Raw genomic sequence first — 27,147 nt, 5'->3', positions numbered from 1 at the left:
TGCATTTAGTTTTATATTGATTGATGATGAGATCTTGTTGCTGAGAGCATATTTGCAGAGTTGAATTCTTGTTGAGCATAGTGTCTTGGGATCCAATTTGAAAATAGATGAAAGGAGATCCGCATGGTGGTGAGACGCAGTACCTTCATGGAGGTGGAGCAGTGATAGCGAAGCTTTGGCGAAAGGTAGAAGTTTCTCAATCCAATGGTGGTTGGATAGTCCAATGGTAGTTGGGCAAGGATCGACTGATCGTGGTGGCCTTTAACGGATGGCAGTCCGTAGAGATCCGTAGAGAACAAAGTATTTTGAGTTGATCCAGTAATATCGAATCTCATAGTCGATAGGTGTTGGCATTTGTATATGAGGTCGAGTCTCCATGCTGATGGGAATCAACACACTATGTAAAAGATCAATTGCTTGAGTAATAGAGTATCAGATCAGAGCAACAGCAACAAGGGTGGTTTTCTCCCGAAAGGGTTTCTACCAGAAAACTTGTGCCTCTTGTGTGTATGTGCTTTTGATGTGTTGATTATTGTTTATGTTGCTCACATGGTATATGATTAGTTGCTTATATGTTTTCATGCATGATAATTTAATGAGTTGTTGGTGCATGTATGTGTGATTTAGTAAAAAGTAATTAGAGAAAGAATTGTTAAGAAGATCACATTATTGATTCAACCCCCCCCTCTCAGTAGTGCTCAAAGGTTTCCAACAAAGTGTTATGAGTTCAAATTATAAATGATAAAGCCCCCCTACATTGCTAATGTGCTAAGTAACCCATCCATGGTTACAAGCCAACCACGATAGCTTTCAACCCCCCCTCTCAGTAGTGCTCAAAGGTTTCCAACAAAGTGTTATGAGTTCAAATTACAAATGATAAAGCCCCCCTACATTGCTAATGTGCTAAGTAACCCACCCATGGTTACAAGCCAACCACGATAGCTTTCAAAATTTAATGTATCTCTCCCCTAAGCCCACGTAGGGATGATGTCATCCATGTGAAGTGCTCTTCAAGGCTAGCATTGAGGCCTCTTGTGCTAGAAATGTGGTAGAGGGCCTCAAAAAACCTAAGTTACCGGAAACGGCCCTCCGAACCCCCAAAAACGTCCTTTGACGTTTCAGAAATGGAAACCCATACGATTTGCCTTTGAAACATCACTTATATGTTTCCTAGCCATTTAATTTTTTTGAAAACAGCAAATTTCAATTCTGAAATGTTTCGTACATTTTTTAATTTTTTTGAATCTGTTTCCAAAAATCTGGAAACATATCACGATTTTTTATCCAAGCAATGTGTAGACATGCAATCGATGCAAAAATATTAAATTTTAAAAACACACAGTTCTTATAAACATGGGTTGTATGCAAAAGCATAATGATAGGACTACAAAAGATTATATACTCACATTTTTAAATTGAAACAACTGCAAAATTTGCAGATTTGGAGAATTGCTGACAAAAGTTGCCCATGGAGTCCACTAATAATACGAGATAACTTGAGCAAAATCTTGAACAGAGAAATGGTCAACATAGATCAGCCAACAAATAAAACTTGAGTGGCTTTTCTTGCTTCTAATGGAGGAAATTGTGATGGAAACTTGAAAGCAAGCATCAAAACTAAAGTCAAAGGTGATTTTTTTGTTAAAGTCTCGGTCATTGGTTCCATACTCCAAAATATGATTAGCTTTTTAAACGGAAACGGCTCAATTTTTTTTATTGTTGTGGGAATGAGTCAATTATATCTCATTGTTGATACCCGTGGTTAGATAACAGGAACTTACAGGGAGGTAAACCGCTCAATTATAATTGAAGAATTTAGAATTTAATATGAAGGTTTTCAACTTTTTAAAATTTTAAATTTCATTGTCGAACAAATATTAAAAATCGAAATGTAAAATAGATTACCACATTCTAAAATTAAAGTTGAGATTAGTAAAATTAAGTTTATTTTAATTATGGACTTCATAAAATTCTTGATGAATTAAATATTTTATAATAGAATTTTAGAACTTTATTATATATTAAATTAGTTTAAGTAATTTTTTATAATATAATTTTTTTAAATTGCTATATATTAAAAATTTGATTTTTTAGGAAGTGAAAATGGATATAAATTTAAATTGATTTTATATACATAGGCTGTAAAATTCTAATTAATAATAATGGTTCACCTTTTTATTTATGAAAAAACAATTCTCATTTTATTTTCTTTTAATTTTGACTTGATAAATATTAATGATTTGACAAATAGAAATACAAATGCATATACACATATATAGATATAGATATATATGTCGTTTCCTTGTCGTATTGTATTGGAATTTTTTGAAAATTTATCGTACCTGTTTCAAACCCTGTCTTTGCATCTGTTCCCATATTTGTTTCAGTGCAACTTTGCAAAAATCATGATGAAGAGGATGTTACCCTCATTATGCTGCAAAACATCTCCAGAACCCCTATTTTGGGCTTGAAAATGGGTCTCATGGGCCTCCAACTGGCTCAAAACCATGCCCGTGCTCCATCAATGAGGGCTCAAAAAATGGAACATGCCCTCCCATGTCTCCCTGGTGAGAAATCTAGGGCATCAATAGTTAGGTGATTTCTCTTTAATTAGTAATTGCTTGTGAATGTTTTTTACAGCTTTAGATTAGGATCTTCTTCACTTAAGTTATTAATGTTCTTCTTCATCAAACAGCTACCAATGCATGAACAAAAATAGACAAGAGACACAGAATGTAGGCTATGAGCCAAGGCCAAAACCACTCACTCTTTGAGAGGAAAACCCGCACAAATTCTTTTTATAGAGATTCCAATTGACAAATACCAAGAACAACACCCTTGACCTAGTTGCCACTCCAAGACCAAGACACACGTTCTCTTGACTATCTTCTGCTCTTTTCCTCTTCTCGATTCCTCTTCCACTTTGACCTTCTTAACGCCGAGACTACATCACTGAGACATTCATGAGATCTTATCACTTATAGGAGCACTGAGACCTCATACACTTTAATGATACCCAAACTGTGATATCACCGATACTATGACTTAAGCAAATTTAGCACTAGATCCTTCTTTCTATGGTAGCACCGAGACCCCCTTCATCTAAACAGAAATTGCACCGAACCGGTGGTCTTCTCAGATCACCAAACTGTAGTCTTCTCTCAACACCGAACTGTAGTCTTCTCTCAACACTGAACTGTAGTCTTCTCAACACCGAACTTGTCACTGTGATTACACCAAAACATCCTTTCTGAGAATGCACGGAAACTGTCGTACTGAGATCCGAACTTACCACTGTGATGGCCACCGAAATTATCTTTGAGATACGAGCTACTATTCTATTGCATCACCAAAATTATTCCCTCTGAAATTGCGAACTTCTTACATGGTGAAATATGAAAATCCCAGGTTTGTATATATAGTGGTGTCCATAGTAAATGAGCCGACATGTGTTATTCGAACAGTTGTGTCTCTATTTAGGTGAAGCAGACATGAGATCTTCTACTTCTTCTTGAGGTCGACTTGAAGAGGATAACTTGTGCTTGTCTTTGGAGGGCTTCTAAACAATTCTATAAACTCATATACATTTGTAATATGCCCAAGAAGAGTTCTTCATACATGGCATTGACTCTTTTTTACTTTAATGACAAATCCTAAAGGCTCTCAATGGGAGCCATCTAAAAATAAAATCTCTTGCTCATGAAAACCCATGAAGCAAGCATTACAATAATAATTTTATTCTTCTTCTTTTCATCATTTACAAAAATCACAATTACATGTCATTATGAAGACCGAACCTAGTTACACTTTTCAACACTCCCTCTTAACTAGGGAGGTATTCATAATGGTACTTGGTCATTCTCAATCTGAATAATTTCTCATAAGAAGAATCAGATTGGTAACCCATCTGTATAGCATCATATCAACCAACATTGTCACATAGCAAGGCCTTGACTAATAGCTCTATCTCTCCACAAGATCTGAGCTCAATGCTAGCGAGACCAATGATTTATAGACACCCTTATCATTGTCTCTCCTGGAACATACCCCACCCGGGTTCTCAAGGTGTGTTCCATCAAGACTATTCTTATCTTGGATTCCCAGTCCTCAAAGAATATCGGTCCTCTATGACTACTCTTATCTTGGATGCCCTATCTCATCCTCAAAGAGCATCGAATGCCAGATGATTACCCAATCCTCCATTTTGTCTTCCCAAGTGAAGACCAGAATGATGTGTCTACCTCTCGCTCTCAATTTGGGACGACATATCTATTCCAATAAAGGAATGTACTCATTCCTGCGGAAGGAATGTACCAAAGTTCTCTTTTGGCTTAGGAATTTCCAAGTTTCTTCCAAGTAAGAAACTTGCTTCCAGGCTCCCTCTTAATTAGGGACCTACAGCAACTCCTCAGGTGGAGATGAAAAGACAACCAGCTGCTTGAAGAGCTCCTTCCTTCGATGTCATGAATTTCTTTGTCACGGAGTCTTCATCTTTTGGGACTTCTTCATAGGGCACAAACCATCCATCACTTTCATCCATGATTCAATCATGTCATCATTCCTTTCATCAGAAAGCGATCCATCAGTCTACATCTGGCCTTGCTTCATGTCATGTTACCTTCTTCATACTATCTTCTTTGGAAGGATCTTACATCCTTCTACATGGTCCTCTAGGAAGACATCCATAATTCTTCCTTTAGCAGTCTTGCATAAGCCCATCCAAATATTTGTTCAAAAATAAGAAATGAACACTTAAATCAAAATTACCTTTGTGATGGTCTTTCATCATGACATCTTCCAATTTGCATCAGCATCCTGCATACATGTTGACATATCTCCCAAAGATATCCATTGTCAAGGGTCTCCATATTTTTCAGACTTCCATCAGAGTCTTCATATCTTTCTGGGAGATTTCCTAGTCAAATATTCTAGTCCTCGGATGTTGATTGTCTTTTCCATGGTTGCATAATCCACGATCTTCTCCTTCCTTTCTTCACATATTTCATTCCTAGGAACTTCCAATCAGAGTTCCTCTAATCACTGTCAACCACCTCATTTTCATATGAGGACATATTATGTTGATTTCATCTAGTGTGACCCATGCCTTCTGGCATCCTTTCATAGGAGGAGATTCCTTTCCTTTGATCATGCTTCTCAAGATAGAGCAGTGATCGTGAAAAATCGGTGACCCGATTCCTACTGCAGCAAACTGATAATATTTCTCCTACGTGTTAAATCACTTGAACAAGTTACTTACAGTTTTCTACAGCAAATATTGAAATACATACACTGCAACCTACACAAAATAAAACACCTTGGAAACTAAATACTGCACTGGAGAGAAACAAACACACACATATACACTGTTGTTTTTGGACAAATGTCCCTAGAAAAACCCTATGTGGGAAAACCGGTGCAGCAGTTGAGGGTTTTATTTATTATGCAGTATTAATCTGAGCACAAATCATTAGATGCCCAAACTGGCAATCTGATCTAGAAAAATACTGACAAGGAGATAGTGAGGAAAAACCTCACACTGTCTGGCAATCCAAATCTGATCCAGTCTCTGGATGGCTAGCCCTACATTGGCTCTGCGCAGCCTCTGCGTCAACCTACGCAGATCTGCGTCAACCTCTCTGGGGTCTACATCACCTCCTCTGATCTCCTGTTGTCTGGAACTTCACTCCTCTTGCCCTCTGGTCTCACACCCCGGCTTCTGGCTCTGGAATTCGACTTCCCAACTAAATCTCGGAATCCCTCTGAAGCTTTGTGTTGCCTCTGCATGGCACTGCACTGCCTCTCTGAACCTCTTTTTGTCTTCTCTGCCTTGCACTCCCCAAATCTGGAAAACTTTCCTCCGGTCTACTATCCTTGCCCCTCTCTCACTGCTTCGACTTTACTAAGTCACTTCCGGCAACTCACAGCTGCTACTCAGGAAATCAACTTCCCAGCAAAATCAAATTGCATGTGTGTTCTCCAACTGCCCATCGAACTCCTTATAACCTCTCGTTGGAGCACCAACGGCCAAGATTAAAACATAATCAAGGGCTAAGATTAACTGGGAGTTGATCCTCGTCTTCTTCTAGAAGATTCACACCTGATTTAGTTAATACCCTTTAATTAACTAGATTTCCTAAGTTTAGACTTAGGGAACCATTTAAAAGAGTTAATTAATTTAAAAGACACTGAACTATAGTCTTCTCAACACCGAACTTCTCACTGTGATTACACTGAAACATCCTTTCTGAGATTGCACGGAAAATATCTTACTGAGATCCGGATTCCGAACTTACCACTATGATTTCCATTGAAATTATCTCTGAGATACAAGCTACTCTTCTATTGCATCACTGAAATCATTCCCTCTGAAATTGAGAACTTTTGAGACGGTGAAATGCGAAAATCCAGGTTTGTATATATAGTGGTGCATCCATAGTAAATGAGTCAACATGTGTTATTCGAACAATTGTGTCTCTATTTAGGTGAAATCGGCATGAGATCTTCTACTTCTTCTTGAGGCCGACTAGAAAAGGAGAACTTGTGCTTGTCTTTGGAGGGCTTCTAGACAATTCTATAGATATGCCCAAGAAGGGTTCTTCATACATGACATTGACTCTTTTTTACTTTAATAACGAATCCTAAAGGCTCTTAATGGGAGCCATCTAAGAGCGAACCTAGTTACACTTTTCAACACTCCCTAGGAAAGACACAACCTCCTCTGGGCCTTGGATCAGTTGCCAAGTGTTGGGTGCAATGTGTAGCTAGTTGAGGCATCCGAGTCCAAGTGCATCATCATCTCGAATAACTAGGGCAATGAACAAGCAAATAAGAGTGTTGAAGAAGCCCACGGTGTGGCAATTAATGCTTTTCATGAATGGGGGCCCATGGCTCTCATCGCTTACCCTACAAATGCCATCATGATCCTCTAGAGGGATTGGATCCCGTATAGGGAGGCCAAGTCCAAGATGAAAACCCACCTGCAATCCTATATAAGATCCAATGTGTCTCCTCACCTTCAGATACAATAATTCATTAGTGTAATTGAGTGAATAAGCTTGTTAATCAAGGGCAGAAGTGAGACTTCATAGTAGGTGTCCCTTCCAAATTTGGGGCTTTGAACATGCAATAGTGTTACCTTCCTGGGTAGGAGTGGTTAATGAAAGACCCTATTAGGTGGTTTCAACCTCTAAGGTACATTCTTCAAATGGCAGGTGTCATGTGAAACAGTGATGGAACGAAGTGAGGACAAAGGGAAGGCTCCAAGCCACATGCCATGGTACAAGGGTAGCTATGATAAGGGAAGCCCACACCTTGGGTGTATGAATGTAAGGAGGGAGCATACATGGATGCATGAGTTACCCCAGCCTTTGTTTTTCCACCCCTCTTATGCCTTTTGCTTTTTATTGATTTTTCTTTTGTATTACTGCTCGAAGCTCTCAAGATAAGAGCATGCTTTGTATGATGTGGCAGCATTTATTACCCCCTTAAGGTGGGGCAATTCATCACCCACTAGGGGTTGGGACATGCAAGGATTCCTTTCCATAATGTGGTAGGGCACAGTTGGCCCCAAGAATCAGGTGATGGCCATAGATGAAGGGGTAGAGCTCATGCTTGGCTTTTGCCCATGTGGCTTTACATGTGTCCTAGCCATCTTTTGCATTTTGTGGTATTATTTCCTTTTGTATGTGGCCACGATATGCTTTTATTCTCTTTTTTTATTGCATCAACCTTTGAGGCATCGTTCCAAGCCCAACCTACGGTGTGGGCAAGGGGAAGGGGATGCTAACACCTTGTGGACCCAATGTAAAAATGTGGACCTAGAAAGGAAAATGTGAAAAATTCTTGTAATGAGCAAAGGGGAGTGAAATATATGGTATCGGGAAGCGGGACCATGCAACCAAAATCAAGGTTTCCCATGTAATGCCCTTCCTAAAGCTAATAGCCAACAAAAGAGATCCCACGAGACTAAGATTCAGGATTAACCCCCCTATTTAAGGTAAGGGAACAAAACTATAGTCAAAGCCCTTCCTTCCAAGTCACCCAGTAATCCATACCCAAATGTGCCCATGAAAAACAAGCATAAGCACTCAATTACATAATGAAAAATCATACCTTCAGGATTGGATGGCCCACCTTCAAACATACAATTAAGCCAGACAAGCGAGGAGACATGATTGCTAGCTCAGGTGGCGAAGATAAAGTAGCACATCAAAGCTATCATGTGGCTATCAAGGGTTGTTGTTGCCGGTTGAAGGAACATCGAAAAGGAAACCTCTCCAAAGGGGTACCCCACTTTTGGTGGGCTACATTGTTGTAGTGTGTCTTCTCCCTCTCCCCAACCTTGCTTTTATAACTTCACATTGAGCTAAAAGCCTAATCCTAACCCTAATATCAAAGTGATTGATGGTCGAGATTAAATCTCGCCTCACTTGAGATCAATAGCTAAGATTAAAACTCATTCACTAAAGTAAATTACTTTATTTTTCCTATGTTTCTATTAGATAAATAAGCCAACATATTAATATGTGATTTTTCCTACATTAAACTTAGGCTAAGTTACATTAGCAACTTGCTCAACCTAGAGCAAGTGTTCTAAGGAGATGTGGGCAGCTTTTGCACGCCTAGACACAAGGCCTATGCAGAAGTAACTGCACCAGCCACAAAAAATCAACACCACCTTTCAAAATGGATGTTAAGTAATGAGGAATACAATTATGTTTTATCTTTTGAAGGAGACAAACTATGTCAAGAAGTATACAGATTAGAATGAGCAGCAATAACTCTAACAACAGAACAAAGAGCAAAAAACCCAAACGTAACATAAATATGCCTCAGAAATGTACAGGGAATTTCAATAGATCACCATCATCTAAATAAAAATTTCTAACTTAATAATTATACAGCAGGGCATCCAACCAGCTGGCAATTTTTTTATTCTGTCTTTATTTGTAAATATGGTGGTTCATATTCCATGGAAGCTAAATGTTTCAGCCATCCATATTTGTATATACACATGATATTTTGTGAGTGATAAAGCAGAGCTGCGTAGTTCATTCTATGTTTTTCCACTGTCTTCCTTTATTGAAGCTGCAATTTTCTTATTCTTTAACAAATAGGAGATAAATAACACATACATTGCCCAGTTCGCATTTCTATTTTAAACACGAATTTAAAAAATCATAAATTTAAAAATTCAATGGGAAGTTTGAAATCAGCCTCAAGCAGAGCCCCAAATGCAAATGCCAAGTACTGGCCAAATAATTTCCAAAACAAAGAGAACCCACATGTAATCTCAAGTGTCATATAAAGAAATTAAAATGCATATCATTTAAACCTCACATACAAGAAACTTCTATGACTATGGAAAATATTAATGTCCTATCATATGTCTACATCTATTATCAAGATACCAAGAGGTCATGTCAAAGGCGAATTTCAAATGCAGAAACGATTAGAATTGAGAATTTAGATAACTCAACTACCAATCGCTAATTGCAATCTATTTGGGCCTAACATCATCAAGTTAAATATCTCACTTCATTGCATAATTTCGTTCCATTCTATTCATGTAACCATTCATTTGTAATGCTTAGTATTTAGTACTTACTCTTCCATCCATTGTGGGAGGCGAGGGGCCTGAAAAGATGGTCTCAACTCCCATCCCTGAATGCCTTCCAAGACGCCAGCCTTCCCTGGTAATATAGCAAGAACAAGAGCAGAAATCCCATTGACTAATCGCAAGATGTTACTGAAGGTTTCTTGTGCAAATGTTTTCACTGACCTGCAAAAATATATCAACAAAATACAAATCGTCATAAGTTAATTCAAATTAAACAATTGGCAAAAACCCTCTGGAAGACTGAACATTTGGAAAGGACTCCTGGTTGTGAAAAACTGAAAATAGAACACATCTCAACCCATCTTCATATTTAGTAGTCATGTTTGAAACTTTGAACAAGAAAATGCCAGTAAGATTATCAGAAGCTTCATAAAAATCCAACACCAAGAACCAATTGTAGTATTAAGTTGGCAGCCTAAACAAGCAGCATATTTTCCACGTGAATCTGGCATCTAATAACAAAGCTTTATCATTCACAACTAAAATGTGTTACTATATAATAACTGAAAATCAAGATTCATTACTAGTCAAGATGAAAAAAAAGAAAAAAATCAGCGTAAACCTGAAAAATTACTGATACCGTGAAATGAAATGAGCATTTCCTTGAAAGTTTGAATGAATGCCCTACAGACTGAGAAAATAGTGCATGAGGAAACATCCATTACTTTCTCTTCTCTTTCCCTTTCACCTGCACGTATAGTATTTGATTGCACTTAATAATTCCTTTTGTCAATTTTAACTACCAATCTCATTTAAATTAACTCTATCTAAAGTTACAATTAACTTAACTACTACCATACTTGTGGTTCCTTTCAACTCCATCACCCACCATGGCCATACTCGTTAGATTTGTTGACCTTCTTTTAGCCTTCCCGTATTTTCATGTAGAGCAGGTTTCTGTGATTTGCAGATAACTACTATGACTCATTAGAACATAAAACAATGGCTTTCAACTTCCCCAATGATTATGACATCCATTGATAGAGCTTTATCTATTAAGAACTATCAATTAAACCTAAAGGCTGACTAGCAAGCTTCTACAAGCCTCTGCAATTCTGTTATTTGTAGCAGCAGCTCCACTATTGCAAACTTCAGTGAACCTGAAAGCAGCTTGTTAGTTTTTGTAGCATCGGACGTGTTCTAGTCTTGAAACTTTGTGGAGAGGCTAAAACACAAGAGATCTCCATAACCCATATATCATTTCTGGAAATTCCCCCTAGAAGTGTCTCGATTAGATTATTAACCTATTTTTAAATATTTCCTAAGTTTAAACTTAGGAAAAGGGGTTAATTAATCAGAATTAATTTAGATAATGTGTGAATCATCTAGAAACTCACAAGGATCAACAAATAATCAATCTGGGCCCATGATTAAGTTTTAATCCTGGTCGTTGGAGGTCCAACAGAAAATTATAAGAAGTCAATGGGTAGATGGAGAACACACTTGAGACACTTGAGAGGACCACACAGAGTTCAATTTCCTTGGAGAGTTCGATTTTCCGGAGAGGCAGCGTTGTTGGAAGGGTTCGAGCTTCAGTAAGGAAGCAAAGACAGTGAGGTCGGAGGAAGCTTTCCAGATCCCACGAGTGCATTTGTAGAGAGTCAGAGATAGTCACAGTGAGCCTCACGCAGGGGCTGCACATAAGTCTCTAGAGGCAGTTCGATTCTGTTGGGGAAAAATCGAGTTTCAGTACCAGAGACCAGGAAAAACGTTTTCCCAGTTAGCAGTAGACTAGATGGCTTGAGGAGCAGCTGATTCAAGATGAGCGTAGAAGGGACTGCGCTAGGGTGATGCAGGCCTACGTAAAAGCAGTTTGGATGGCTCAGTCGGAATTGCAGTCAGAGCCCGGATTTGCCTATGGGGTGAGGAAAATTCTTCACTAGATTTTTGTCAGTGTTTTTCTCTGTAGGATAGCCAGATTTGGCACCCAGTTGTACTCGGAATTTCTCACTGCTGCATAATAATATATAACCCTCAGTGGTTGCACCCGTTTTCCCAAGTTGAGTTTTACTGAGGACATTTGTCCAAAAATGATTGTGTTAATTTTATGTGTGCGCGCTAGAATTTTCTCAGTTTCCAGCGCTATTTTCTTTCACAGTTTATTTGTGAAGGTTGCAATGTGAATTATTTGATATTTGTTGTAGCAGATAAATAGTTAATTTAATTACCAATTAGAAGAATAATTTCCACTTGTTGCAATAGGATTTCAGTCTTGAAAATTTCACACAGCTCTCCCTGAAAACACCCATGAACCTCACTTTCATGACACATGCAATCTTTTTCTAGCTGCAACCACAAGTCCCCTCTTGTGGAACCTGCAAAAACTCTCCTTTGCAGTGATTTGGAGCTTCCTTTGCAGCACCTCTGAGAATTCTTGACAATCACACCCAGAGCTGCAAACATACCAAAGTCACAAACTGTCTTTGCAGAACTTTCAGTCAGATCAAATGTCCCAAATCCACAAACCTGATTTGTGAAACACCAATTAGCTGCAAACCTTCTCTGCAGAACATTAGCTAGCCACAACAACAGAATGCAAATCAATGCAAGAACATGAACTGTCATAGAAGAAATTGAACACTTCAGCAACTGCAATGCCAGCTTCTATAATTATTGGATTAGCTTTCTAACAACGTAATTTTCATATGATTTATAAAAATATGTGATGACAAAGGTATAGCACTCAGACTACTAAGTTGTCTCAGTTGTCTTTACAAGACTTCGCCATCACAACCCTTCTTGGGACTTGGATCACAAAGCATCTTTATCCTACAGTCTCTTGGACTCAATGTACAAGGAACCTGATCAACTGTGTGCTATAAAGTTGATTTATTCTAAGATGCATCTTTAGATGCTTTCTTGTTTATTTATCATTGTCGTGAACATGCATATGCACACACATTATAACCTTGACATTCCCTAGAACCTTCATTCACAATGCACCCACTCTCGGGTCTCAAATGGCTATTCACTGGCACCTCTCTTCTCAGAGCAATTGTAATACCCCTATACATTTGAACCATCATCAATGAAGGCTTCTAGAAACAACAGGAAGACCTGTATGACCAATATTTGGCCACATAATAATGCAACTTAATTTCTTTATGCCATCAACCTCTCATGCCACAGAATATACACAGACTGCATTTGATAGCTGCAATGGGTTTAAAGTAGAAATTAATCTGAGCATCCTACAATTCCAGTGTGATGTCAATTTGGAAACACTTTAAACTAGTTTGGCGATGAGAAACTTTAAGATTGGTTGCAGTAATCTGAGACATAGTAGTAAACTAGTTTGGCGATGAGCATACTTAGTAGTAAACTAGTTTGGCAATGAAGAGAATATTTCCTTAGCTACTCTTAAACCCCATTTTCATTTGGATGCTCTATGTAGGCTATTGTGGTATTTCAAAACCAAATACCACTCAAATCCCAAATGCCCAATTTTGTACACAGGCTATGAAATGCATCAACGTACTCTGACATATTCCAGTCTTTACCTTGAAGCAAGGTTGTCCATCGCATGTATAGGTCTTCATAATTTCCAAGAGGTAGCTACTTCTCCTTGAGGGCATAAATAATATCCCCATGTAGGTTTTGTGGAATACAGTTCAAAATCATATCGCACATGTTGCACACAGTAAGTATCCCTCCAAATCTTTGACATGGGGAATGGCCTTTAGGAGTGCAAAATAATCTTCTGACTACTGAAAAACTTGCAAACAAGGAAATAACCCTCCATCACATTTAAAATTTTAACCATCTCTCCAAAGCTTTTGCATCTATTTTGCCTTCAAATAGACTGATATAAAAATTAACCTGTACCTTGAAGGCTATGTTACTGGATTCGTTAAACCCAATGGCTAGATCCGCAGATCCCCAGATTGAAGACAGATTCGGATCTGGATCCGCAGAGATCGGCCCAGACTCCATCCATGGGTAAAACCATCAACGTCAATGCAAAAATCCTAAGCAAACGTCAGCACAAATTCCAAACGAAAAAATCAACTGTCCAATCACAAGCCAATGGGCAAACGATAAGAAATGGATTAATGAACCAGCATCAGCAAAAATGGAAAAATAGGCAGAGTGAGTAATAATCTAGGGAGTTGGCAGGCAACAGTTTATTATTTTTAAAATTTTATGTTAGTTGATCATATTATAAACTTTAATGCAGGCAGGATGTAGTATAAACTTTAATGCATATGACGTAAAGGTTATTTTCAAGTCTGGAAAGTAAGTTTTATAAAATAAGTTTAATAGGTTACTTAATATAAACATTATAGCTAATAATTAATGTTTAAATATTCATAAATGATGCATTAATTCTATTATTATTAAATTAATAATTATTTTTAAAGTATTATAATGAAGTTATATATATTTGTGTTTGTTATATAACTTTACTTAATGTTTAATTAATATGTTTATATAGCTTTAATTAAACAATATAACTTTAATTCATGTTTGATTAATATTTATAAATGATACATTAAGTCTGGTATTATATATCTAAAAAATAGCATATATATATATATATATATATATATATATATATATATATATATATAAATTCAGTTTTTATGTTTATATTTATATAAATTTAAATTTTATATTTGCTTGTACTTCCCATATCCAGATCCTGACATTTCAAAAAACTGGCAGATCCATATCCGAATCCAGATCCGAATCCTAGTAACTTAGCTTGAAGGGTGTCATTGTCATTCCTCAGAAATCACTGCTTGTCAAAGGAGCATTCATCCTTGTTGGGGGTCATTGAAGGAGCTGAGCAAATATCCCAAAGAGAACACAAATACAGTTTCGATAGCAAAGTACTACAGTAAAAAACAAATTATATTAATGGTTCAAACATTGGATTACGTTGCAATATGCATAAGCTAGAACGGTCATAGTTTATCTCTAAGAAGAGATGTGACATGTATGCTTGTTCATCAAGAAAGCCCATAACAATAGGCTAAAACTACATTTTATAATAATGCCAAACAAACCTAAGAAGCAAAAACCTTAAAATACAAGAACCCTAGAGCTAGCATGATTGCTAAGCTAGACAAAACTAAGTTGTCCAAGCAAAAGGGGAGCCTTGCCAAGGTCATATCTTTTCACTCAGTGCTCTGATTTGGTCTTCTTTATCTCACAGGGGAAAAACACTAGCAAAATGATTTGGCCCCTTGAATTTGGCCATGGGAAAGCCCTGAAAAATGTGCTGGAAAAAATTACTCGAAAACTTCCAATGTCATGACCTTTTTTAGACGGCCCTAGTGTAGTGTCCTCTTCTAACTAAATTGTGAAAATTCGAGAATCCCCACCCAAATCTACTACTGCAATAACTGATTAAACTTCTCCTAGTTGTTAATTACTGAAACAAATTATTTATTGCTTCCTATAGCAAATATCTAAGCTAACACAACTGCAGCCTTCACTTAATTAATTAATTTGCCCAAAACAAGAACAGAACAATAGAGAAAGATACACACAAGTGACACAGTATTTTTTGGACAAATGTCCCCAGAAAAACCCAATGCCGGAAAACTGGTGCAGCAGCTCTAAGGGATTTTATTATTATGCAGTAGTTTCAGAATACAACTTTGGATGCCCTTCCAGCAATCCAGTTACAGAGAAAATAAATTAGCAGAAAACTTAGTGAGATTACCTCACTCTACCCGACAATTTTGGTTGTTCCGGCAGTCGAACCAATTGTCCTCGGCTATCTCTGCGCTAGCCCTGTGTAGGCCCTGCGTCAACCTCAACAGGCTCTGCGTCAGCCCAACTGGGAAATGTCTGCCCTCTGGAGCAGTTTCCAGCCCTCCCGGCTCAGAAATCTCAGCTCCCCAACAGATTTTGGATTTTTGCACTGGAAGACTGCGTTGCTTCTGCGTGAGCCCTTCTGGCTCTGCGTCAGCTCTGTGTGGGCCCTTTTGGCCCAGCGTCAACCCCTCCTGGGTCTACGCTGCCTCCTCCTGGTGTCTCTCTGCCTCTCTGCTGCTAATCCTGGGTCCTGGAGAAGATACTCCAACCCAACTATCCCTACCCCACTGCAAAAACTGACTATCGAAAATCTCTTGGCAACTGCTCTGCTTCAAAAAATCAATTCACTGAACTCTCTTTGTGTGTTCTCCAAGTGCCCGTCAAGCCTTCTCTTATAATCCTCTTGTTGATCAATCAACGGCCCAGATTAGATTCTAATTAATGGCTAAGATCATATTGACTTGATCTCCGCCTTCTTCTAGAAGTTACACCCACAGTTTAGATTAATACCCATTAATTATTTCAATTTCTTAAGTTTATACTTAGGGTCCCATTAAAAATAATTAATTATTTTAATAAAATTGTCTTCGAGAGGAATTTCCCAAAACGATTTTTGGGTATTGGAGAATGCATGTGTCTAAGCTTCCCTGCAAAATTTGAGACTTAGAGCACATCTCATACTACCAGAAATCAACATAAATTGCCCAAGGGGGGCGAAGTAGCATATCTAACTTTGTAGGCTATAATCATTTGTAAAGGGGGACACGCATTATTTAATGTTACTGGGGTTACATTAGATAATTTGGGGTAGATGGAGAAAAACTTGTGATAGAAGTCAAATTTGGGGCAAATGGAGGGAAACTTGTGAGCCACTCAAAATTTTAAATTAAGAGGGCAAAAACAAAAAGGAAATCTATAAAAGCAAGGGAGTATATTCATTTTGATCATCATGGATTGTTGATATTTCTGATTCGTGAGCTCTTGGATGGTTTTAAGACCCCTTATCTCTGATTGGTTTCGATGGTGATAGATTCCACCTTAACCAATCCTTTCTCTTATTTCTGTTAGTAAAATTTCAGAGGCATCATTCACCTGTTTGTAGCGATCAAGGGCTCTTGAAGGGCTAATTTTTGTCGCAACAAGAGTATTTGATATCTGTTTCGGCAGCGAATTATCATCCAGTCATTTTGTGAGGCAGCGAAGTTGGGCAGAGGTTCTGTGAGAGGCAGCGAGGGTTTCTATGCCCATATTTAAGGTAGCAACCCATCTTGGGGGCATCTTCTTGTGGCAGCACAATTGCTGTAGGGTTAAATAGTCTCCTGAGGTTCGGAATGAAGATTATTCATCCCTCTATGACAGTGGAAGGCTGGATAAGTCCTATTCTGACAGCGGCTACCTCAGAAGGATTACTTGATGACAGCGGCTCACAATTAGGTCAATTCAGAGTTCCATTGAGAGTTGCAGTTCTGTTTATTGCAGCCACTAAAACCTCTTGAGATCCGGTCTGGGAAGCTAGGGTCTGTTTGAAGTCAAAGCAGGCTGATTCAAGAGTAGCAGCAGCAAATTGAGACTAGGGATTGATCTGGGCATCAGATCACCCTTGTGTGGGTCTGTGGCATGAATTGTGGCAAACAACGTCCAGTTGGTTGAACAGAGGCATAAAAGAGGCAGTTATCACTGAAGCTGGTTGTAAGGTCAGAAGTTAAAACATTAGAAATAGGGCAGTAACAATAGGCTGTTGCAACAGCCATTGTTGTGAATCTAAATGTTGGTATGATATTGGAAGAACGGTGATCCTATTATGTCTATGTTTCCAGGAAACATGGGTTCGGGGACGGGTGAGTCACTTTTTGAAACAAGGTACGTGGGTTCGTTGGGGGTATATTATAATTTATATATATATTATATTTTATAAATTATAATGTATATGAATTTTGAAATCTTCCAACTTACAACAAGAAAAATAAATCATTTAAAGACTTAAACATGAACATTCACTTTGAAATTTCAAATTTGATATCAAGTGGAAATTGCAATTTTGAATTTACATATTGATGTGAATCATGATAATAGATATTAGAATCATAAGTATATGTCCATTGTCATACTACATTCAAAATTTGCCCTAAGGCATTTCCATGATGGCAGCTAGATGTTAGATGATGTGTAGAAAAATAACATGTTGCAAAACAATAGCAGTAAGGTTCTTTCAAAGTAAATAAGCAGTTGTCCTTTATTTACATTGACATAACAAAGAATTACCAAAAACATAACATTGACCATTCTTCTAGAAAGTTAGGTGTAGAATGTTGCATCTGAAGTGTACATTCTCAGATTGATGTATTGGCAAGGTTCTTGGTGGTGATTAAGTGCAACATTCTGATCCCCGGGACTTACCCAACAGATGGAAAAGAATGCTAAACTACAACAACAGAAATTAAACCCATTCAACTCCCAGTGAACTAGGATATGGCATTGCACGCTGCTTGGCATAAAAGAGAGTCCACAGATCAACAAGGTAGACAGTAATCAACATAAACACACATATTCTTAGTATAAGAGTAATCAACATAACTATTAAAATTTGCTTTTGTTTTATGAAAAAAAATCCTTACCACACGTCACTCAAGAACCCCTCACGCACCCATTTTCGGGTTCACGCACCCAATTTCGAGGTTCGGCGAACCCGTTTATGCAAAAGAACCTAGCCCAAGCTTCTGAGTACCAATTTCTTATGGGAAGTACCAGGTTTGTTTAGGTTCGTCTAGGAAGCACCCTATTCGTAGGGATGAGAACTCGGGATGGGTTCACAAACCCATGCTACAAGGTATTATGTTTTGTTGGATTGGCTACATTTGCATGGATTGATAATGAAAACAACTACCTATTTATTTTGTTTGAGCATTTAATATTATCTCTAACTACAAAATAGAAGGAATACTGTGAGACTGGTACAATATTGTCATGTGTTTTGGTAACCCTAAGGGTAAATTCTCCTAAGGGACATTACACCTGGATGGCCACCTAAATCACTTTGTCACTACATTCAATAGTTAATGGAGAATGGAGACATAGAGCTACAATATTGTTCAACTTAGAAGTAAATGGCAAATATTCTCACCAAGCCTATCAATCCAAATCAGTTTGTATTCAAGATAAGCTTTGGATCATTTCTAGTTTAATAATTACAAGAGCTTATTAAAGTATTTAATAATGGTCATGTACTTTTTTAATTATATACTTCATAATGTAATGTTTTAAAGTTATGTTAAGTCAAGTTACTAAAGTGACTTAGTGTCAAATTAGTCACAAGTTACTTTTATAGTTACTCAAATTGTCTTCTAATGTCTTCTCTCTTATGTAATGTCTTCAACAACACAAACTCAATAATATCGAAATTCCAAATACCTCTTCTCTCCCAAATTTTCTTTTGCATGTGTTTAATTTATCAAGTTTAAAATTTCCTAAATTTACGTCAGAAGAATTAAATCTCGATTCCCTACAAGCTACCATCTACCCATCACCTATAATCGACTTCTTTTAAATTTTAAATATTTATAAGTTTGCACCTAGAGATATATTTATGTTTTTTTAAATTATTTTGTCAATAAATCTATAATTTATATAATTACTATAACCTTCCTTTATACCTTGTGCTTCAATTTGTGTCTATGTGCCTCGCTCCAATTTTGTGAAAATTGCAAGCCCTAGGTAACTAATGCCCTTATGATCTCAATCAAACAAGTACATTACTGAATTTATTCAATGCTCAAATTAAGTTTCAAACCATAGTATCCATCACTCAAAGCTAGAATTTAAATAGTGGAAGCAAAAAATTAATCTCACACTAAGTTGCACAAAATGCCAAAACGTTTCGGAGTTTCTGAAACAGGTACGTTTTAGGTGGAAACCTAATGTGGGAGAAAACCACTGCTGCTGTAGTCTCTGAATTCTTTTAAAAACAAAATAATCTTCTTACAATCTTGTACCAGTGTATACTTTAACCAATACGCAGACTCTTACCTGCAAAAGGCTACAACCTTCTCTCATTTTCCAACTCCTATTGGAAGGAAGCTACAACCCCCTTTCTGAAGACTGCTCTCCTTAGCACTTTATGGATCACTTTTCAAAATGTTTCAAACTGGATCCACTTTCAACTATTCTGAAATCAATTACTCAGATACTGAATCATCAAATCAACTTTTGTAACCAATGCAACTAGATTAGAACAAATCATACCAAGCCAAACATTGTAAGCCATCACAGAAATCAACTGTTTCCACTGCAAACCCTAATCAAGTATACATTAGATTGTATACGCTATTGTTCTTAATCGTACCTACGTATGTACGCGCTTCTCCTGAAGAATACACGCCTATAGATCTTAAAAATCACTAATACTTGAAACCCAATCACTGTCACACTAAAACAATCACTGTACCACGTACTAAACCCAACACAGATCACAGAACCAAATACAAATCATTATACAATAGCATCACCACTTAGTTAACATTTCATTCCATAATCAATTCAACCCAATCAATATTGTCAAACACAAATCATTATGAGAGAGACATCATTGACAGACAGCAGCAAACATATATGAACTAATCAACCATCATTAATAGTTCATGCTTCAAAACCCTAGCAGTTGTACGCGACTTTTATAAAGAACACCCGCGTATGTACACACTTTTAATATTTCACACCTGCATACAAATTCTGAAATTTTGCAGAATATATATGCGAACCCCCTAAAGTAAATTCGCGTATGTACGCAACCTTTCTGAAGAAAAAATGTATACAAATCTGCAATTACTAAATCATTCCTTCGCTGCAACCACAAAACATATTTCGCAACCCTTACTGTCACATGTTCATGTCAGAATATCATTACCATCACAAATTTATCATTGTTAGTCATAATCATAAAGGATCAATCAAGCATGTTCATTAGTTACTACAATGTTTTCAGATTTATTAAATCTGAACCTCCTTCATGCTCCTTAGTGCGCACCTGTTTTTAAATCAAACCATTCATTAATAACCCATAACTTGCACACTTAGCACTTTGATCTCTATCTCCTTATATAGCTTAGGCCTTAGCCAATACCCTAAGCCAATCCTTTAGTAATGTCGATGGTATTCTTTGATGGGATCAAATATTCGTTGTCGCACTCATTACTATGGGCCAATACCATGGTAAAGACCCCTGGTATTGAGAATACCATGGTGCGGAAACTGTACACGACTTTGATTCACCATACCCACGTATGTACACGGTCTTTGTTCACAGGACCCGCGTATATTTTCCAACACTTTACCTTTATCATTCCTCTGTCTCAAAACTGATATTCCTTTGTCCAATCTGTTTGTCACATCTGTATTGGCCTATATAGTCATCCTGCTACCATCAGGTTGACATCTTTATCAAGTAGGTTTCCATCAAGGACAACACATTAGTCATAAAGCCAACACAAGTCATGCATGAAATACAATTTAAGGCAAAAATATTATATGAGGGTAGGGGTGTAATAGGTTTTACCCAATATTTCCCCCCACCCCCACCAGTGGGACAAGCAGTTTTCCTTCCTCACCCTCCTCACCCTTATGGTTGAGCAATAAATAACCTTTGTCAAGTGAGCAATTCCCTTGTCATCTCAATACTGTTGGAAAATCAGGAAACTTACGAATTATAGATGATTTTCCTTAACTTGATAATTACTTGTGATATATGTTGGCCTTTTATTACATTATTAGTTCTTGTTCATCAAGCAATTACCAAAACAATGAAGATCACAACAAGATAAAGTACAAAAGATATAGGTTCCAAGCCAGGGAAAAACCCATCCAAGGGGAAAACCCATAAAGAATGCTTCTCTTCTTATAGAATCTTCTTACAATGAGACTTCCAAGACCCAAAGACCAAAGCCCAAGATCCTCCCAAGCACCAAGTCAACCCCCAGCAAAGTCTTCTTCAAGGCAGCTTCCAAACTTCCACCTACTGCAACTTTGTTCCAGATTTTAGGCCCTATAACTACACCTCGAATTTCAACCTTGCAATTTCGGCCTCCTGCAACTAGCAGCAACAAAACCCTAGCTTCACACATGTGGAGAGAGAGAGATGATCCCAAGACACTTCGACTTCTTTTCTTTGTCCTTTCCATCTGTTTTTATCCTTCATTATTGCATATTGAACTTGTGTTAGATGTGTCTCAAATGAGGTCGAGCTCCTTGTATTTATAACCTTCTCGAGGGGTTGAATAGCCCTCCCTTAGGCCAACTTGTCCTTAACTGGGGCCGACTTGGTCTTGGAGGAATAAATGGATTTTTTCTTGACAAAATAAATATATTTCTTCGTTACAATGAGTCCAAATGGGACTATAGTACATGACATAAATTCTTCTTTGTCCTAGAAAGACCTAGAAGCACGAAGAACATGCTTTTGACCTAAACTTGAAAATGAAACCCATTCTTTTTCTTTCTTTATATAAAGTATACAATGTCATGATTACAATTAGGTCATTATGAAGACCAAATCTAGTTACAATTTCCAACACTCCCTGTTAACTAGGGAGGTATTCATAATCACATTACATGGTACAAGGAATCTCAATCTTGAATCATTCTCATAAGAAGAGTCAGATTAATAAGCCATCTTGTCAAGCATCTATATAATTACCATCATTGTCCTTGAAGGCCTTAACTAGACAATCTCAACTTTCTTCGAGAGCATTATGCTAGGAGGCTTTACATGAGCTGCCACACTACCTCTAAGACACATACCCCATCTGGATGTTCACTGGGTATGTCCTTTTAGGACTATTCTTATCAGTCCTCTTTGACTACTATTATCTTGGATGTCCTACCTCATCCTCAGAGAGTATCGGTTAACGAATTCTTTTTCCCAGATTCCACAATTCATAAGAAGTCCCAATCTCAAATGCTTATCCAATCCTCTGGACTCCATTCTTTCTTCATGGCCTTCGTTAAGACTTACGATTGTTCGTCTTGGTCTAATGCATGACCCATAACGACAAGAACTATCCAACATCACTCCATCTCAATCAAGGAAGGGATGTCCACCAACCCAAGCCTGTCTCTCAGATACTCAAGCTTCTTGTTTGGTAACGCTTTGGTCAAAATATCTGCTACCTGTTCATCAGTAGATATATAGTGCAGCTCCACGACCCCATCTCGTACCAGACTTCGATTTGTAGTGGTACTTATTATTTATATGCTTCATCCTAGCATGAAACACTGAGTCTTCTTTCAATCTTATACAACTTTCATTATCACAACATATACGTGTAGGTCTAAGTGATCCTTCAAACAAATCTGATAATAACTTCCTAAGCCAAGCTGCTTCCCGACGAACTTCACTTGCAGGAACATACTCAGTTTCAGCACTACTTAAAGCAATTGTATCCTTCTTTCTGATCATCCATGAGACCATGGAAGACCCTACGCTGAAGCATCCACTTGTTGTGCTTCTTCCATCTGTCTCACTGCCACCCCAATCTAAATCTATATATCCCATGAGTTGGATTTCATTACCAGTGTATCATGTATGGTTCCACGCAAATATCTTAGGATATGCTTCGTTGCAATCCAATGATCATGTTTCGGCTCCAACTGAAACTGACTGAGGGGATTTACTACAAAACAAATGCCAGGTCTTGTATTTACCAGATACATCAAGGACCCAATTAATTGTCTGTAGCAAGTAGGATCCACCATGCCAAATTTCTGAAGAATCTTGATCACATATTTACCTTGACCAAGATATATCTCACCTAGCTTTTCTCAAACTTCTAGTCCCAAGTAGTAATGCATAATCCCAAGATCCTTCATATCAAACTCGACTACTAACTGCTTCTTGCATTATTGGTTCACCCCGGACAAACTTGATGTATAGGTTAGGATCTGCAGAAATATTGCTAAAACCAAGTCTTAATAGGTATGCACCCATTCTTGCACACCTAAATCTAGGTGCTTGCTTTAAGCCAAATAGAGCCTTCCTCAGCCTACAAAGATGAGTCTCCCTCTGATTTATTTCAAATCCTTGAGGCTATTCAATGTAAACCTCTTCTCAATAGTCCCATTCAAAAAAGTTGCCTTAACATCCATTTGTTGGATGTTCCATCCCATAGTAGCAACCAAAGAAACAAGTGATCTTATTGTTGTATATCTAGCTATAGGAGCAAAGGCTTCTTCGTAATCAATACCTTCTTTCTGAGAGAAGCCTCTTGCTACAAACTTTGCTTTCTATTTATCAATGCTCCCATCTGCAGCGTGCTTTATTTTGTAAATCCATTTTGAAGTGACTATAGATTTGTCACTTAGCCTAGGGACAATCTCCCAGACATCGTTCTTCATGACTAACTGGTATTCCTCCTGCATTGCATTTCTCCACTCTTGATGTTTAGTTGCATCTTCATAGGAGGATGGTTTCGCTTCAATGAGCTTTGTCATATATGCAGCATACCCAGAATACCTATTCAGTCTTTTGCTTTCCCTAAAGGTCCCCTTAGTTGTGTCCTTTACTTCTTGTAGAGTAGCTCTCGGCCAACCAGGCCTCTTTCAATTTTTTGGAACAATTACTTGTTGCATAGGCTCAATTGGACCCTCAACATCTCCTTGAGTAGATGTTTGATCATGACCATCATTGTCCTTGAGATATCCTCAAAGATAGGTATCTCTTCTTCATCAAAATTGACTAGAACATCTTTTGATTTCCTATAAGCTATACTTTCATCAAAGATAGGTATCTCTTCTTCATCAGAATCGATTGAAACATCTTTTGATTTCCTATAAGCTGTACTTTCATCAAAGATGACACCCTACTTACTTCAATTCAACGATCCTGCTTAATATAGATTTTGTACGCCTTATGTGAAGCATTATAGCCAACAAAGATGCCCTTTAGACTAGTAGGATCCAACTTCTTTCTCTTTTCCTTGGTTACATGTATATATACAATACATCCAAATATTCGAAGATGATTTACAATTGGCTTCTTTCCTGTAAATGCTTCTTCCAGGGTCATGTTGACGAGAATCTTGTGAGGACTTCAATTCTGCAAGTAAGCAGTTGTCACACATGCTTCTCCCCATAGGAATTGAGGGAGATCTTGATCATGTAGCATGGCCCTGACACATTCTTCAATAGTCTTGTTTTCCTTTTGGCCACGACATTTTGTTCAAAATTATAAGGAACAATGAGCTCCCTCTTAATCCCTACTTCCTTGCAGAATGTTATTAGTTCTTTGAAGGTGTATTCTCCACCATTGTCGAACCTCAGAATCTTGATCTTTCTCTCGGTTAGATTCTCCACTTCATTCTTGAATTACTGAAACTTCTTGAATACGTCATCTTTGTTCTTGAGGAGGTATAACCAAATTTTGCTTAAGAAATCATCAATGAAGGTCACACAATATTGATGCCCACCAAGAGACTTTACTGTCATCGGTCCACATACATTTGAGTGTATGAGATCTAAAACTTCCTTAGATCTGGTATCACTTCTTGCAAATGGCTTCTTTATGTTCTTGCCTAGAGCACATCCCTTACAGGTCCCTTCATGTTCTTCCTTCAATTCGAGGATGCCATTGACCATTTGACTTAGAGATGGAAAAATCTTATAATGAAGGTGTCCATACCTTCTATGCCATAGTTCGGAAGGGAATCACATCCAAGTGGACTAGGGCTTGAGATAGAGGTGTAAAAAGTCTATATAATGTCCCCTCATGAATCCCAATCACCCTAGCATCATCAATACTAGAGCCCTTACCCCAAACCAAAACCTTGCCATCAACAAAAGCAATTCTATCACCCTTATCCTCTAGACAAGAAATAGAAAGTAAGTTTTTCTTCAAACCTAGAACATATAGTATATTGTTGAGGTGAATACTTCCACCAGACTCGAGCTCCAACAAAGTAGATCCAATCCCTTTCACTGGATAGCTCTTCTTGTCTTCAAGTTCAATTGAATGAGAGGAGGTTCCTTCTGACAAAATTTGAAGTTGATTGCATTCTCCTATCATATGTCTACAAGCACCACTTCAATAACCCATACATTCCGTCCTTGAAAGTGCCAAATATAGAGGAGAACAAACTTCCATCTATTACTTCCTTTGCTAGCTTGGAGATAATCTTCAATATGCAATTCTTGATAGATGTAGCAAGATTCCCAAGAAACTTGTAACCCTCCGTTATAACCCTTGCCATAGTGCCAACTAAGATGTGATCTTCAATCTCCTTCTTACACCTTAGCTCCGATACCATGTTGGAAAATCAGGAGACTTACGAATTATAGATGGATTTTCCTTAACTTGATAATTATTTGTGATATATGTTGGCCTTTTATTACTTTATTAGTTCTTGTTCGTCAAGCAATTACCAGAACAATGAAAATCAAAACAAGACAAAGTACACAAGATATAGGCTCCAAGCCAGGGCAGAAAACCTCCAAGGGGAAAGCCCAAAAAGAATGTCTCTTCTTATAGAATCTTCTTACAATGAGACTTGAGCATGAAACTCATGCTTTACATAAAAACAAAATTTTATTTTCTTTCTTTTTCTTTCTTTATGTAAAGTATACAATGTCATGATTACAATTAGGTCATTACGAAGACCGAATCTAGTTACAATTTCCAACAAGTACATCTCAATCAAATGTGTTCCCCAAACACCTATGTGAGGGATCCCAAGGCTCCTTGCAGTTAAATATAAGACTCACCTTTTTTACTAAAGTGAATTACAAAATAGAATTACTTTTCGAAAATATATGGAACTACTTCGCACGTTCGAATTGAACCTGTGTGAAAGTTTATGAGCTCTAATTCTCCACAATTCCTCTTAGCAAAGAAGGAATTCTACACCAATCCAAGCCTATCTTTGAATGCCTCAAATTTCCCTTTGGCTAAGCGCTTGGTCAGAGTATCAACTACCTATTAATCCATGGGAATATATTGGAGATTCACAACTACCTTTTGAACCTTGTCTCATATGAAGTGAGCTCTACTCTTTACTAAGCTAAGTGCCACAAAAGTTTGCTTTCTGCTAAGCTAGGATACCATCAACAATGCCAAGCTAAAGCATCACCTTAAGGTGCTCTTCCTGTCAGCTACACTGCCTACCCAATATGAGTCATGATGGCCCCACATCTTCACTTCACCTTCTCCAAGATATCTTAGACATACTCCATTGTGTCGCTCAACTACCTAAGCACATGTTTTGTTGTTACCCAATGCTCCTGCATTAGCTCCACCATGAACTCACTCAACGTGTTCACTGCAAAGCAAACATGGGACTCCTTCCCACTTACATCAAATCCCTGAGGTTGTTTTGTGTACACTTCTTCCTCAATGATCCTATTACCAAAAGTTGTCTTCACATCCATCTAATGTATCCATAATCCCATAAATGAAACCAAGGATGTAACTGCTTTAGTGTACCTAGATACTAGAGCAGATGTCTTCTCTTAGTCCACTCCCTAAAGACTAGATAAAATGTGTACCAATGTTATCGGAACTGAACCAGTGATCGAACCAGAAAACCCTATGAACCACGAATCAGTCAGAACTAGACCAAAATAGATAAAAAACCGAACCAAAAAATTGGACGACCAAAAACACAAAATATTTAAATTTTAAAGAAAAACACATATTCATGTGCATCCATATGAATCCAAACCATTTATACACAAATATGCAAAATTTCTCATTTATATAGCAAATAAGAGTGCATATAACCAAA

At 37.7% G+C, this 27,147-nt stretch overlaps 1 protein-coding gene across 1 annotated transcript in view; it reads right to left on the bottom strand.

The window, feature by feature from the left end:
* LOC149225007 (uncharacterized) overlaps positions 1–27,147 on the bottom strand; it is a 241,761-nt gene that overhangs the window by 182,801 nt on the left and 31,813 nt on the right. The window contains exon 2 of the mRNA XM_089386405.1: positions 9,608–9,781. Coding sequence (XP_089242531.1) covers positions 9,608–9,781 — 174 coding nt within the window. The remainder of the gene's footprint in view (positions 1–9,607; positions 9,782–27,147) is intronic.

This window comes from Pinus tabuliformis, chromosome Q (genome assembly GCF_031772625.1).
Source record: "Pinus tabuliformis cultivar Carrire ecotype Pingquan chromosome Q, CPIR1, whole genome shotgun sequence".
Taxonomy (NCBI): domain Eukaryota; kingdom Viridiplantae; phylum Streptophyta; class Pinopsida; order Pinales; family Pinaceae; genus Pinus; species Pinus tabuliformis.
Note: the sequence above shows the minus strand (reverse complement) of the source record. Positions and strands in the feature narration are given on the sequence as shown.